The 16,958-nt window shown below is 32.9% G+C and overlaps 1 protein-coding gene across 2 annotated transcripts in view; it reads left to right on the top strand.

Annotated features, from left to right (window-relative positions):
- Nucleotides 1-2,990: 2,990 nt before the first annotated feature.
- LOC134695072 (prolyl endopeptidase FAP-like) overlaps nucleotides 2,991-16,958 on the top strand; it is a 135,586-nt gene continuing 121,618 nt past the window's right edge. Inside the window, exon 1 of one of the 2 annotated variants that reach the window (XM_063556256.1) lies at nucleotides 2,991-3,150. In XM_063556256.1, coding sequence (XP_063412326.1) covers nucleotides 3,058-3,150 — 93 coding nt within the window. In that variant the 5' untranslated portion in view covers nucleotides 2,991-3,057. The remainder of the gene's footprint in view (nucleotides 3,151-16,958) is intronic. The other variant, XM_063556258.1, reaches the window with a different exon arrangement.

Genomic DNA, 16,958 nt, shown 5'->3' with positions numbered 1-16,958 from the left:
TTGTCTGATTTTGTTTAGGTAAGAAAGTGAAGGGGTCTATGGTCATGATGGTTGAATATTCAAACAGTTGTAGATGATTTCAATAAAGCATCACATATAGAAAGTGCACCCAATGAAGAAAAAAAAATAAACAATATATTTGAACCAAACATTTTAAAGTAACTTATGAGTACAACACATTTTTCTAGGTATAAGAAGATGTGATATAAGTGCCAATGAGATAACTCTCAATCGAAGTCACAATTTGTAAAAGTAATCCATTATAGGTCAAAGTATAGCGTTCAACATGGAGCCTTTTTCTCCTACACATTTTAAAGTACAATGTTTGGAAAAACTAGTTACTGGATATAGGAAGATGTGGCGTGAGTGCCAATGAGTCAACTCTCCATCCAAATAACAATCTAAAAAAAGTAAACCGGCCTTCAACACGGAGCCTTGGCTCATACCGAACCGTAAGCTATAAAGGGCCCCAAAATTGATAGTGTAAAACCATTCAAACGGGAAAACCAACGGTCTTATCTTTATAAAAAAAAGAGAAACGACTTGTATGTACTATCAAAAATAGTACTGCTTTAGTGTAGAGCAAGTAAAATAATTTCGATATGTAATGCACTAATAAAGCAAATTGATAAATTGCTTGTTTTTAATTAGTGATCAATTTCTGTTTTTAATAACGTATCGAATCAACCTCACAACATATTGCATTCAAGGCTATCGTGCTAATAATAATACAAAAAAAGTCTTCGATTCATCATGCAGTGCATAATTTGTCTTTGATGACCGTCTGCGTGTTAAGACGTTCGTGCAATGTTTATATGTCGACATCTGTCATTACTCTAAATCGAATTAAGAGATTATTATTCCGTATATTGTTGTGTGTTTCACTGCCAAAATAACTCATTACCGTTCCGATGTTTGTTATATTTTTATTATCGCACAGCTAGATATGAACTGGTCACCCGTTGATTGATACTTCGACACACACTAAGGGCGAAGCAACAACATGGGTCCAGTTTAAGCTTGATGAGCAGAATGTTTTCTGAAATGTCCGAAGGGTAGACATAGTAGAGAAACGGTTATAATATTTTTGGTTACAATCCTAAATTCCTTATTTAAGCCATAATATATAAATAGAATCATGAATGAAAGTTGTCTACTATATTTTCTATATATAGAACTTTTAGAACTAAATGACAATAGGCAGACAAGAAATGTTCTAATCGTGTATCGTGTATGTTCAAAGGCTTCTGGCATATCCATTTCAGCAGAAATCGAATAAAATAGGTACAAAAAAAAATCGTAATATGCTTTTTCTTTTAAATTCAAATATGGAACATATTAATTTGTAGATGTTACAATGTAATTATTTATTATGAAAAATTCACAAACTTTGAGTTTGAATATCCATTTCGTATCTTTCGCACCTCTTTTATATCCCATATTAGATACCTAAACCTCATTTTAACCTTGAGTATTGACCTCTATTCTCTATCCGATGCCATCAACCATACTTACTGGTGTTTATTATGTTTTAAACGCTCTATATCTTTCAAAGTAAGAAAAATCCATTTATTTTTTTATGGCGCTTTGGGAGCTGTGCTGGTTGTTTTTATATAATATAATTAAAAACGTTCGTGATGAATCAACATTAATTATCTGTTTATTGTTGACTTAGTAATTAATTTAGTGAAAAAATCATTTAGTGATTACCAGAGATCATTGGAGTGGTCTTTGAAAAAATCGTTCCGAGAAAAAAAGTGCTTTCATTGTCTGTTTCAAGTGTATTGATGAAATATATTCAATATCAGTCGGATATTTGTAATTTAATATGCAATAACCATGAAATATTTATAATTATTGGATTTTATTGGATTTTATGTATTTCCAATATTATTAAAAATGTGAACTTTGGAAAATTGTTTTTATTGGATTTCAATTATATCCAATATTATTAAAAATGTTAACTTTGAAGAATTATTTTATTGGATTTCACTTATATCCAATACTATTATATATGTGAACTTTGAAAAAGCGTAGAGAAAAAAAATCAAAATTTTTACTATTTACAAAAAAGGCAAACACTAAAACTGTGTCACCAGGAACTAAACACACATTCACTCAAGGACAGAAAATAATTAATACTGAACGAGCTATACCTTTCAATCCATTGACGTGAAAACTCGGCATAATTGAGAAAATTAAATAGTTTCCTATTCTGGATTGGATTTATTAACCAATTATGAACAAGTTGTCAATCTAATATTCTGACAGATATAAAGCCAACGATGTTTAGACAGGACTGGTAATTCATAAATAATAAATATTACATAATTACTAACTAATAGCAGTCCGGGTTGGATCGTGTGGTACTATTATCTAAAGGTGTTTGTTGTGTCTAGTAGTGTTAACAACTTCACGTTGTCCATGATACACGAATTAGCGATTCATTGCATGGTGTTTTGAGTAATGCGAGGTTTTTACTCGTGATTGTACCTGCGTTGTAATGTACAATTATTATATTTCTTTGGGACATATATATTAGCGATTCATTGCATGGTGTTTTGGGAAATACGATATTTTTACTCGTGTTTGAACCCGTATTTTCACTTACCATTATAATACTATTTCATTGGAATATTAGTGTTTGAAATGGTTTACCAGTGTAAACAGTGATCCGGAAAAAAATAAAACATTAGATTTATGTATTGAATGATCAAGCTAGTCAATGCTATTGTATGGTTGATAACGTTGGAACATACAAATTGGATTTTCATTCGGCACGTCTTTGCTTAGTTTAGGCGATATAGAAAAGAACATATATATGTTAGGTTAAGTGGACAAACTTGTTTGCCTGGAATAAATATATCGGACCTTTGAAAGAGCAAGTTCAAAGAGGTCATAAGTACTTAGAATTGACTTACTGTGTTTTTATTTCCCAGTAATCATTTAGATATAAACAGCAGAAACTGTAGTGCAATCGGTTTTTGATGGATAGATAGCTCAAGCATAAGAGAAGAAATACTATAGCATTGATATTCATTGATAAAAACAGAAAACATGAATTCAGCTTCTACGTCTGTGACAGTCAAAAGTACTTCCGAACGGAAATTCAGTTCCAAACCGAAACCTGGACAGGCTGTTGATTTAGAGGTAAGTGTAACATGTACACGTACAATGTATTTACCTTTTATAGATGACTATGTGGTATGGGCTGTGCTCATTGTTAAAGGTCGTGCGATGACCTATAGTTGTTAATTTCTGTGTCGTGTGGTCTCTTGTGAAGAGTTCACTTGTTTCATTGGCTATCATACCACATCATCTTTTGTATATATATATATATATACCATTGAAGTAATATTTAAATAATACTTCCATGTATATACTAACGTAATGATTGACAGAAACTATGTTTTTAAAATTATATCCCGACTGGGAAGGCTAGATTATCATCTGATTTATGATTCATTTGCATTATTGTACAGACAAACTACTAATTGTATATATATATATTAACTTTCGGTCCTCAATGCTCTTCAACTTCGTACTTTATTTGGCCCTTTTCACTTGTTTGATAAAAGCATCAATGAAGAGTCTTTTGTACATGAAACACGTGTCTGGCGCTAATACTAAATTTCAATCCTGGTATCTATGATGAGTTCAATCACTCACTGGCTCAAACGAATAATAAAGATCTAGAATTACTTTAAAAAAAAAGTAGTTGACGAATAAGATGAACTGTGTTGTAATTTATAACAATTCTATAGGGGTGCGTATCAATGATTTTCTTTCATCAAAATCCATATTATTGTACAAGTTATCAGTGAATTTTCGTCAATTTCGTTTTGTATAAATTACAATTTGTACAACGTCAAAATACAATTTATATTTATATATATATATAATTTGTACAATTGTTTTTTGTACAATTATAATTTGTACATAATGATAACTTGTACACGGTATATATATATACAATCAGAATCATTAATTATGTCTGCATATGACAAGAATATAACCCATTAAAACTGTGTTACTTCAACAACTATTGTTCATTAGGTAACACTCTACTAGTAATTCGATGTTTTTCTAGTTTATGTATGACAATATAAAAAAATAACTATTATACAATAATTAGGTCTCATTAGTATGCTTAAAGAAAGATCCATACCAAGTGTTTTGTGATGGATCCATGAATATCAACTACTGAAATATATAGCATTGGTCAGGCATGTTTTCAGTTATGAAAAGTGATTCTTTTTGGAACCCCATTTCTTTGGATTCTCTCTAAATATAACAACTATTATTTATTAGAAACTTAGCCAATCAATATCCTAGTAGCTCCAAAACAAGGGTGTACTAATCACTTCTGTTTGAAAAGAATGTATGAAATTTGCAATGGGTTGTGTTGTTACCTTGCTGTCTGACTTAAGTATCCCCCTCCCGCCCGTTACTTTTCATTCAATTTTGTGGAACATGCATACCCCTTAATTCATTTCATCAAAGTGTACAAAATCAATACAAGCTTTTGATTCAAATCGAATTATAAAGTGTATCCATTCATAGTTTCAAATTAAGGACCAGAGGAAAAGCTTAATTATGTTATACAACTTTTAAACAAGGAAGCTTTTGACAGAGGCCAACACACGATTTATTATGACAACTGGTTTCAAAATGTTGTTGTTTGTCATTTCCCAATCATAGGCGGATCTGGGAGGGGGAGTGTTCCTAGGGACCCGCTCCCATTTTTGTGGGACACATTTGGTTGATTTTATTGGTAATCCCTGAGGCATGACTGGAGCGGGTCCCTCTTAGGTCAGTCAGCGGATCACCCTTTATGATAGTTCTGGATTCACCACTTCCGATTACCCTTATTTCATATACTCAATCTGTACCAAATTAATACAAGTTGTCAACATGAAAACAATTTTATTTATGATAACTATACTAGTTCCATGTTAAGAAAATTAAGTAGGTAAGACACGTGTTACTGTGTTGTAGCTTTTCCTCACAATTGTATTATATATCATGATATTACATTAGTATGCTGTTATTAATGAATGGTTGATAGAATTAGCATGCATGCATGCAGATCAGATTTACTGCCGTCATAAAGATAGATTTGACGATTAGTTAATGATCAAACCCTGTACACTGCAGATGTCAATCGGGTAACCGTTTCTCTCATTCGGCGGAGTTACGGAATCGACCGAGTTGTGAAGAATGCTGTATATGCAACATGTTACACATAAAAATCTGTCTGAAACCATTGCAAAATCTATTGTATCACACTTACAATACGAAAGGTAGACATAATTCTGATTTACACGATAGCAAAAACCATTCATTTGAATTTCAATCAAAAATAAAGATCTTATTGTATCTGGCGTGCCGTAAAAGTATCAGATGGTATAGTGTGTTTATTACCATAAATAAAATTGAAAATGCTTTGTGTATACATGTATCCTAGTCGAGAAGAATTTTGGAACGTATCATCTGACGGGTTTCATTCAACATATTAACACGTACAAATGTAGGAACCTGCAGCTTGTCAATTCGCCTTTTCAGACTCTAAAGGACTATGGGAAATTTCATTATTTGTACACCAAAAGTAAAATTACTTTACGTCATTGATTGGATTGCCATTGTTCAGAACGTTTTAAACCAATCACAACGTTTTGGTGTACGTTTTTGAAAATATTACACAGAATAGACGTGTCATGCTGAACACATGTACAACGGTTAAGATAAATCCATGTAAAATATACGAAAATAAGTCTGGGGAAAATAGAAATAACTTAAGACGAGATTTAGCTTATTTGCTGCTGAAAATGTTTGTTTCTAAAAAAGAGGTAGCTTTTTAATAAACCTTGTTTTAGTTCTGAATTAAGAGAGTTGTAGATACCTTCAAGAGTGCACGATTTCCTACCTGATTATTGTAGGGTTACTGCTCAATCTGTAGATTTTTTTTTGTCTGTTTAATTTTAATTTGGTGGGGGGGGTCATGATCGAGGTGTGGTTTTTACTGTTTGTTAAAGGCCGTACAGTGATCTATAGTTGTAAAAATCTATGTCAATTGGTCACTGGTGGAGAGCTGTCTCATCGCAATCATACCGAATCTTCTTAGTATTCATGTAATTATCATGGTAACTTTTATAGGAAAATAACCGTTATCTACCAGTGGTTGTATACCATATATGATATGTTTGTGGACCGACATCCATACAAAGAGAGTTGTCTCATTGGCACTCACACCACATCTTCCTATATCTAAAGGATTGTCGATTTCAAAAAAAGTACAATAAAACTGAGAATGGAAATTGGGAATGTGCCAAAGAGACAACAACCCGACCATACATGGATAAGAAAACAGCAGAAGGTCACCAACAAGTCTTCAATGCAACGAGAAATTCCCGCACCTGGGGTGATAATGATATATGTAACAAATTATACATGTACATTCAAATATAGAAAAAAATTAAATGATACATTCAAAGTTGAAATCAATTTCATATTTTTCTTCATTTCTATTTTGTACAAATACAGGTGAAATCAATTTCATTCATTATTAACTCTCTGCTACAACTGGTTTTATTGCTTCCGTTTTTTTTTTTATCGTGAAATGATCTCATAAATGTTTAATCCTACTGTCCTTGTACAATAAAATGCCAAAGAACAATAATATTTTATAATTGAAAATAAGAAGATATTATATAGATATAAGAAGATATGGTATGACTGCCAATGAGACAACTCTCCATCCATGTCACCATTTGTGAACGAAAAACTATTATAGGTCAAAGTACGTCTTAACCTGGAGACTTGGCTCACAGCATGCACTGAACAGTAAACCCACGGACTATATAAGAAAAATGAAAAACTCCTGAACCATATCAACAAACGACAATTGGAAATCAGTTTCCTGAATTAGGAAGAAAGCAAAAAAATGCAGCATTTTAATAAGTACGAACTTTCACCCACATCCGAGACAATACTGTAACATCACAATATAATAAAACACACTATAAAATGTCAATCTCTCATCATCTTATACATGAATTGAAAAATTTGCTTTATAAATTCCCAAGGTTTTCCGTTGCAAATGGATAAAACAATACCGTTCGCCTTATTTTTTTAAGGATCTTGAACATTTGGTATATATATATATATATATCTAGATAGATGCTTTATTTCCATAAAATGGGCTATAGATAGATGCTTTATTTCCATAAAATGGGCTCACAAGGAGCATTATATAATTTAAATATCAATATATTATGATAAAAATATTTTCAAAAGCATATATACACCCAAAACGTCGTATAAACAAAAATTAGACCAATTACGAGACGTTAAATAAAATATATTTGGGTATGAATAGTTAAATAACCATATTCCTTAAATTCTGAAAAAAGGGATTTTTATGGATGAAGTATGTCCACTGACTTGAAGCAATCTTCAGTTCCATTGGCCTCACTTTTAGAACAGAAATATAAGATAGACTTGGCATTCAAACTATATCTGATACTCACACCAATAAATGTTTCGTGATCATTGTTATCAGGGGAAATTTTATTTAGTATAAAAATGGAAAAATTCAACCAACCAAATTAAGATAGTGCACGGACTACTTTTGCTTAAGCACAATCTACAAATTAAACTTAAATTATTTATGTTTTATAAAAGCTTGCATATCTTTAAACAACTAGAACTTTGCGTTACCTTGTTCATTAGAAATTGAAACTACATATACACGTTTATGTAGAAACTTTTATCGTCCTAGCTCAACATACCTGATATATTTGCCAAAGTAAAGGGGATCCAACTATATTCTCCCATTCAATTTCATTGATCGTCCCAAAAAAGGGGGGTTCCAACCCCCGAAACCCATACCCCCCCCCCCCCCCCCCCCCCCCCAGGATCCGCCAATGACGCTATGCTACAAACAATCCGACCAATTAACCATATATGTTGCCTTTTCTCGTTCGTTTTACAAATGGTTTGCATTCTTTTTACAGTGATGAGAAATAATTTATTGAGTGTTAAGTACATTATAATGAATATACATAAGGCATAATAATGTTCCTGTATTATACAAACTGTAAAAAAAGACACCCCAGGATTGCATAAAAATGTTTAATGAAAACAAATTTAGACGAGGGTCAAATTATCTGTTTTGCAAAGAAATAACGTTATTCTGCAGTCTTACAAGCGATCCATTTAGTTGCATATATATTAATATAAGAAAAAGAAGATTTATACGGGTCTTTAACACTTCAAGACAGTTTTTGAATTAATTATAGATAGCTTAATAGTGTTCACAAAGGGAATACTACAAACAACAAAAGTATTACATTAGCATAACAAAGAGACAGTGATAAAGAATGATGAATACCGGAGAATCTTCAGGGAGGTTATTGTTTTGTTAGAGAGTATCATCTGGTAGTTTATTGTGTTTTGTTAGAGAGTATCTTCAGGGAGGTTTATGTGTTTTGTTAGTCAGTGCTAAGCGTTTTACTCAGCTGAAGATATTAGTTCTCCATCTTTTGTTTTAGCTGTTAACGTTTGCATCCGTTCAGAAGACAACATTGATTTTTATTCGTCTAAACTCGGCCGATTCCGTACCCTCATCTAAGAATAGCGGATTCTACCGAGGATTGCCGAATGATTTATTTCAAATCTGATATTCCAGCTTTCTTTAAAAAAAAATGTGTCTTGACTTTATTATGTCTTGGAGTTACAAATAATGCCCTACAACTATTATTAAAAACAAAAACCTGACAACATGCATACCTTCAATATATGTTCAAACATATACCACATCTTCTTATATCTATACACAGTCAGCAAAGTGAAAACTTCCTAGCATTCAAATTGTCAGAGAAGTTATCTAGAATAACTATATACCAATAATGGGACGGGGGGACGGACAGGGGTAAAACAATATGCCCCTCAACTTTCAGCTGCGGGGGAAAATAATACTCCGTTTTGAAATTGCCGTTACACGTATAACCCGAATAATTCAGTCGTTACATTCCGCTGATCTACGATTACTACATTAACTTCGCAAGAAGGAGAGATCGATAACAGGGAGGGACAGAATTATTCGGGTTATAACGTGTACAAAATATGATGAAGAAGACACATCCGGGTGCGGGAATTTCTTGTTGCATTGAAGACCTGTTGGGGACCTTCTGCTGTTGTCTGTGGTCGGGTTGTTGTCTCTTTGGCACATTCCCCATTTCCATTTTCAATTTTAATCTCGTATTGTTTACATAATAGACAATATCAATACGAGATGACTGCTCTTTGTTTTTTCTAAGCACACCAATTAAATCAAATGGTCTGAAATCAATGGAACGTTTAATCGGGTATCGGGATAGCACTCGCGATCAAAGAACTTATTGATCATGTTTCTGATGACAATGTCTACACACTTCTAATTAATTGACTGTCAAGTTTCTGTTATTGTGTTTGGAAATTCAATAAAATATTTAGGAGATTCTCGTTTACCTGATATCACCAATAACACAATGTTAGATATGGCCGTTTAAAGACATACAATCTAGAAATAGAAATATTACTCTAGCGTCCTTATTATTTATTTATGTAAAATTTCAGTAAACCGTGGAAAGTTTATCAATAATCCGAGAATTTTAGTATCGACCGATATCAAATAAACAGTCACTTTTTGTGTATTAAATTTAAAGGTCACGATAGTCAATTGTTCGTTTGGTTTTGTATATGTACAAATGTACATGTACTGTTGTTAGTCGTTTGGTCGTTTTTCATCAGTTGTTTTGCCAAGACATCGTGAGTTTCTTTTCTACTAATGGCCATTGGGTTGAAATTCCATTTGTAAAATGTCGCCTCTCTTTTGTAATATGAAAGGGATTTACATTTTATATGTAAATATTTACTGTAAAGGCTACACAAGTTCACAAAAAAATCCCCCAAATATAGTCCCATTCAAGCCTCCAGTGTTTCTACATTTGTACTTCTATTCAAGTACTACCTATTGTTAAATGCGCAGTAAAGCGAATAAATTTACCGAAGCTACATAATGTAAAAGCTCTTTAGTTTTGTATATATATATATATATAGGCGTAAAAAATAAATTTCACATGTGCAGATGTATATATTCATTAAATAAAATAATAAAATAAGTAAAAAGTTAACTTTTTACTTATTTTATTATTTTATTTAATGAATATATATATATATATATATACAACTCGTCTAAACATCAATCCAACAATGTTAGATCTGTAAATTTGCTTTCGCAAATTTTTGGTTCTTCCCTCGCCGGGATTCGAACCCATGTTACTGTGATATCGTGACACCAAATCGCCTGCACTGCAGCCGTCCCGCTAGACCACACGACCACCTGGGCTCTCAAAAAAAAGAGCTTTCGGTGGCCATATGTTACCTTTCCACGTCAGTTTTAATCTAGCGGCGTACTACAGTACATATAATTATTTTCTGTGACTGTATCTTACATTAATTTGTAGGATCCTTTACTATAGATAATTTAGCTGATCTGTAACTATAACATCTTCATGCTTTATATATCATGTACTGTAGTACGCCGCTAGATTAAAACTGACGTGGAAAGGTAACATATGGCCACCGAAAGCTCTTTTTTTTGAGAGCCCAGGTGGTCGTGTGGTCTAGCGGGACGGCTGCAGTGCAGGCGATTTGGTGTCACGATATCACAGTAGCATGGGTTCGAATCCCGGCGAGGGAAGAACCAAAAATTTGCGAAAGCAAATTTACAGATCTAACATTGTTGGATTGATGTTTAGACGAGTTGTATATACATTATGTACACAGCCATGTATCACCATCATTGATGGCGATCCGATGGATACATCTGTTGTAGGGTTGTCACTGACTCAGACGTACTTATGAATATAATTATTTTCTGTGACTGTATCTTACATTAATTTGTAGGATCCTTTACTATAGATAATTTAGCTGATCTGTAACTATAACATCTTCATGCTTTATATATCATGTACTGTAGTACGCCGCTAGATTAAAACTGACGTGGAAAGGTAACATATGGCCACCGAAAGCTCTTTTTTTTGAGAGCCCAGGTGGTCGTGTGGTCTAGCGGGACGGCTGCAGTGCAGGCGATTTGGTGTCACGATATCACAGTAGCATGGGTTCGAATCCCGGCGAGGGAAGAACCAAAAATTTGCGAAAGCAAATTTACAGATCTAACATTGTTGGATTGATGTTTAGACGAGTTGTATATACATTATGTACACAGCCATGTATCACCATCATTGATGGCGATCCGATGGATATATATATATATATATCATGTACTGTAGTACGCCGCTAGATTAAAACTGACGTGGAAAGGTAACATATGGCCACCGAAAGCTCTTTTTTTTGAGAGCCCAGGTGGTCGTGTGGTCTAGCGAGACGGCTGCAGTGCAGGCGATTTGGTGTCACGATATCACAGTAGCATGGGTTCGAATCCCGGCGAGGGAAGAACCAAAAATTTGCGAAAGCAAATTTACAGATCTAACATTGTTAGGTTGATGTTTAGACGAGTTGTATATATATATATATATATACGAGTCTAAATTGAAAACTACGTTCAAACCTATGATTGCGTTGGATAAAAATGGCAATTTTTATACGTGTGCATGTCAAACAAATTTCGTTGTAGAAGGGTCTAAAAACAGCACAAACAACATTTTCCGAAAGACCAAAAAAGTGAAAAAGTATATTTAAACAAAACGCATTTGACTAACAGGTCGAACAACTGATGTTCTTTAACCCTGCTGACTGCCATTGACGATTGCCAAATAAAATTGATCACAAGATGTAACAAACTGGATCTGAATATAAATTTAATACGTCACAGAAAAAAAATAATTGTTAACTTGTGGCTACGATGTATTGCCACAAACATTCGGTGTCAATATTTCTTTAGTACACCAGATCTAGATTATATATATTACGTGTGTTCGTGTTGTCTATGGCTTTAGATGTACTTTATATATTATTCATGCATCGTTACATTTTCTATTACAGCAGACAGCTTTATATGAGTCGCAAATTTGGTTGACAGTTAACACTTTTCGACTCTCAACGCTTCACTTGCACACAGCTTGTTAGACAGTGAGATTTTCTATTAATCAAATTGCCATTCGAATTTTCTGATTGCAAGTTTATTTGCTACAATTCATATATAGCATTCTTCGTTAATAGAAAGTGTAACGAAGCTTAAACTACATATATACATAGGCATAGACGACATTGCTATTCAATCATGAACTGATAACAAATGAATACTAGAGTACAACTTTGAATATTTTCTCCAAGAATAGATTACCTTAGTTGTATTTTTCAAAATCTTTCGAAATTTGAGTCTTCAACGCTTTTCAACTTCATACTTTATGCCTGGTTTACTTTTTTTTTCGAGCGTCAATGATGATCGAATGCTGGTACCCTTGATGAATTTATATACATACCAATTCCAGTATGTTCTGTTATCAAATTAGCAAAACAACAAAACTACACGCTATAAAAAAAATGAAGAAATGGGTTAATAAGATGCAAATCAATGCATTCTTAATTTTAGTTGACATTGTTTATTCCCAGGGTATCTTTTTATTTAATAAACATAGACAATTGTTTTGTGGAAACTACGTATTATTATATTTCTTATCTTTCCAAACACCTGATCTCATAGCCTTAAGGGAATATCCACGTGCACTTATATTATAGTCGTATTTATATAGCAAAACAATATACGATTTACAAAATGCAAATTATATATGGATTATTGTATACCTTTTTATATATCATCTACGTTACCATCCCGAGACTCCTATATTAGCTAAAGCAGGTCTCCAGATATTGAAATCATACTTGTTGGGGGTTTTTCACAGTCAAGCACAACTTGATATAATTGAAAAAGAAACCAAGTGTGAAAGGCCTTTTTATTACTTTTTCTAGTCATTTCACACAAAAGTTATAGACATTAAGCATATACGAACGTTCATTGAGGTACCAAAAGTACTACAAAATAGTAGTGAAGGCGAAATAAAGCTATGGATCATCTCTTTCTATATGAAAGATGCAGCGTGTTTTTTTTACCATTGAACATTTTCATCCGATTGGATGATTTTGCAAATGGAATGTTATTGTGTTATTTTCTTCTGTTTTGATTGTATAAGGCCTTATCTTAATCAGAAATCCAACTGTTGACTAGGAATAAAAACATGGTCATCAATTGCACCTCGTAGAGTCAGACGTGTTATTATAAACAATATGCTCATTTGTCAAATCGGACGTTTATTCAGATGTCTCCGCTTGGACAGTATCTTTTATTAGTTCTGCAATAACATTTTAGAGAATTTAGGTTTTCTGCTGCAAGGCTCAATTTCTATCTCGTTTCTGTCTCGTTTCCTGACTAAGCATGAAATATTTGTTACCAGGCCTTGAAGGCATACAACTTTGCCCAGTGCTCGGAGCACAAAAATCATGCTCGATACATGAAATCCAGCAATTTGATTAGTTGATTTTCGAGTCTGAGTACAAAAATCATGCTCGAAAGTTTTATGACCGTGAGGCCAGACGTTAAGAAAACGGCTACCAATCCATCAGTTGATCTTTATCTGCAGTTAATTGAAGGAAATTCCCTTATTTTTGACATTATTACCTATTATGTCTATTTGTTTTGCTCACGTATCGTTGTCAATATAATGGTGCAACTGTCATACACGTGGGAGGTTTAGCTAGCTATAAAACCAGGTTCAATCCACTATTTTCTACATAATTCTGTAAAAATTGCTTTCTGTTCGTGTTTTTTTTTGACAGTGTATTGTCTGTCCGCATGTTTATTAAAAAAAAAACTAAAATATCAAAATAAATCAATTGACTTGGGTTTTTTTCATTGAAATTGGATATTATCTATGTTGAATGTTATAAAAAGAGCCAATATGATTTTTTTGTATTTGTTATAGATATAGTTTTTAACGAATCATTACTAAATATTGGATTTTTTTTTATCTAAGCTAAATTATAAACTTTTGATAAAAGCAAATCCATTGATGTAAACGTTTGACTATTCTTCGAATGTCTACAGACTCCTTTATTTCTAAATGAATTGTTTTCCTAAGCTTTAAGACATGTCAATAGTCAAACATTCATTCGTGTCTCTCGGGTATTTTCATTCAATAAAACATTGATATCCCAAAGGATCTAGGCAAATTGTGGTTTCTTCATATTTGATATGTAACAAAGCGCTTACACAAACAACGGACAACGTTTGAATTGATTTACTCTTTGATATTTGAATAAAAGATAGAACTGGCACAAAAAAAAAAACTAATACAAATATATTAATTTCTCCCAGCAGTACTGTATTATTATCAAATATCAGACGCAGCGATGTTAGTATTATTGTTTATCGATTATTGGTTTTGCATTAACTCATCATCTTGAATGTAGAAAATTAATAAACTTTACAAATTAATGCTGATATATGGAAAGGATTAAACACTATTCGATATTATTGTATTTGTGGAATAGTACCCGTATTCCTTTGAACAATATGTCATTCCAAACTAAAATGTACGTCGCTGTATTTAATTGACCAGTTAGTTTTACTCTAATATAACTTTGAAAATAAAAGGAATAATTCTGACGTGTTGGTCCTCATGACAAATACACCACTTCAGTGTTTCTTTTTTCTAGAGTTGATATAAAATTCGGAGATAATGCATTATTTTCAATCAGACAACTATCAAAGTTCAACTGAAGTGGATGTAAGCATGCTATTATTGGCCTTCAACAATGAGAAAAAACATGTTCATTAAGTTGTTTAACTTATTGTAATATGATTGAAAATACTGTTCCGTACTTCAACATTAAGTTTCTGTTTTACTCGCAGCGATATTGCTGACATGGCGTTAAATAATTATCTTTTACTTTCGATGATAAGTCAACGTGATTCGGGTTATATTATTTTTTTATGGAATCGATATGGAAATCGTTTATGTAACAGACAACCTTCGCAGTGTATTTTCATCTGTATTAACCAGTATAATTAAAGTATTTTATGAGGGCAAGATGTCCTTATTTTACCTTATATAATGTAAGAGTTCGTGATCTCCTGTCAGGAGGAAAAAAATGTATATATTTTATATCTATTTTATGACCATGGCCGATAAACTGAAACCATCTAGATTGCTATTCGCAAATGTCTTGGGCATGTAACTCACATATTCCAAATCTATTACCAAAGACCTAAACGAATTACTATTACAAAATGTATCACTCAAATTCGAATTGAAATTTTAATGGAGTACATATAAATGTCTCGTCCAATCAGAGCATTAAACACAATTACTCCCTTGGTGTAGAGATTTTTTTTCGGTAAATCATCGAAACTGTTTGTTAGAATGCGACATTATGGTCCTAGACCACACTAATTTCGTAGTGCATTAACATTTTTTTTTAAGACTATAAATGAAAAATTAAAAAAATCCGACTGCTACTACTTTTAGTACAAATGCTATCAAAATTATAGAACACTTCATCCGCTCTACCTCAAAATATAAACAGTTTTATGTAAAGGGTGTCTTGAAATCCTTTGACAGCTTCCGAAGTGCTTTTTTAACCTATTTCTGCTGGACTAAATCACTACCTTACTTTAAAATTCATGACCCATTTTTTCAGTGTAATTTTATCCCCCTACTTGCTATTTGAGGCATAAAACATGGAAAAATAAATTAAGACAGGGTATTAAAAGAAAATTTGCAAGTGACATACTGTCCACACTTGGGACTATATTCGTCAACCAAAGGACGATAACTGAGTACTCGGACCGTGACCTTATACAAGCAGTCCTGATATCACGTCTTTCTTGACCGTATAACGTGAACTCCCGATTATATATATTTTTTTTATCCTGGTGCGTAACATCAAAGAATCTTCACAAATGAGGTGCAATTAATTTCATATTAAGATTCCTGACTCAAAGTGTAGAAAAGGATGTTCATTTCATGACAAAAAGACAGTAATATTTTAATTTAACTTCAAAGAAATACAAATTGTTTTATGTAACAATTAGATGGTTATTTAAATAGTTCAATGTACTTTTTTGAGACAGAAAAAAATATGATGATATGACAATTATTAGTTGAAGTAATTGTATAAGAAACCCAATCGGCAATCATCGGGTGACTCCGCTTCTCTCCTTCTGAGGTACGGAATCAGCCGAGTTGTGACGAATGAATCTTAACCCAATCGGCAATCATCGGGTGACCCCGCTTCTCTCCTTCTGAGGTACGGAATCAGCCGAGTTGTGACGAATGAATCTTAACCCAATCGGCAATCATCGGGTGACCCCGCTTCTCTCCTTCTGAGGCACGGAATCAGCCGAGTTGTGACGTATGAATCTTAACTGAATCGGCAATCCTCGGGTGACTCCGCTTCTCTCCTTCTGAGGTACGGAATCAGCCGAGTTGTGACGATTGTAAGCAAACGACATAAAATGTAACAAAGTATGAAATAAAGAAAAAGTGCATGTAAACTCCGTTTATTCAAATGGATTTAATATTTTGAATTTTTTATTTTGCTTACGAACCCGGGTACATATACAGCTAAAATCAGACAGACAACACACACACACCAAACTAGAACATAGTCTTTTAATTAACACAGAAAAAAATCATCTTGCAAAAGGAACCCAAGTCTTCTATGATTGTTAGATAAGTGAATAATAATATCTAGGGGAAAATGTCATAGCTTTAAGTTTATAATATATGTGTTTGATTAAATAAATAACCAATTTTAAACATTTAAAATGTTTAACCATTAATTTATTGAAAAGGCAAAGAAAAAGAATGGAAAACATTTATAAATTGTAAAACATCCACTTAGTGAAATATTATTTAAACGCAAAAGATACCGGAGGGAAATCCAAACTCAGA

The sequence above is a fragment of the Mytilus trossulus genome, chromosome 13 (genome assembly GCF_036588685.1).
Source record: "Mytilus trossulus isolate FHL-02 chromosome 13, PNRI_Mtr1.1.1.hap1, whole genome shotgun sequence".
NCBI classification, from domain to species: Eukaryota; Metazoa; Mollusca; class Bivalvia; order Mytilida; family Mytilidae; genus Mytilus; species Mytilus trossulus.
The sequence above is the reverse complement of the archived record's forward strand: the minus strand, read 5'-3'. Positions and strand labels throughout refer to the sequence as shown.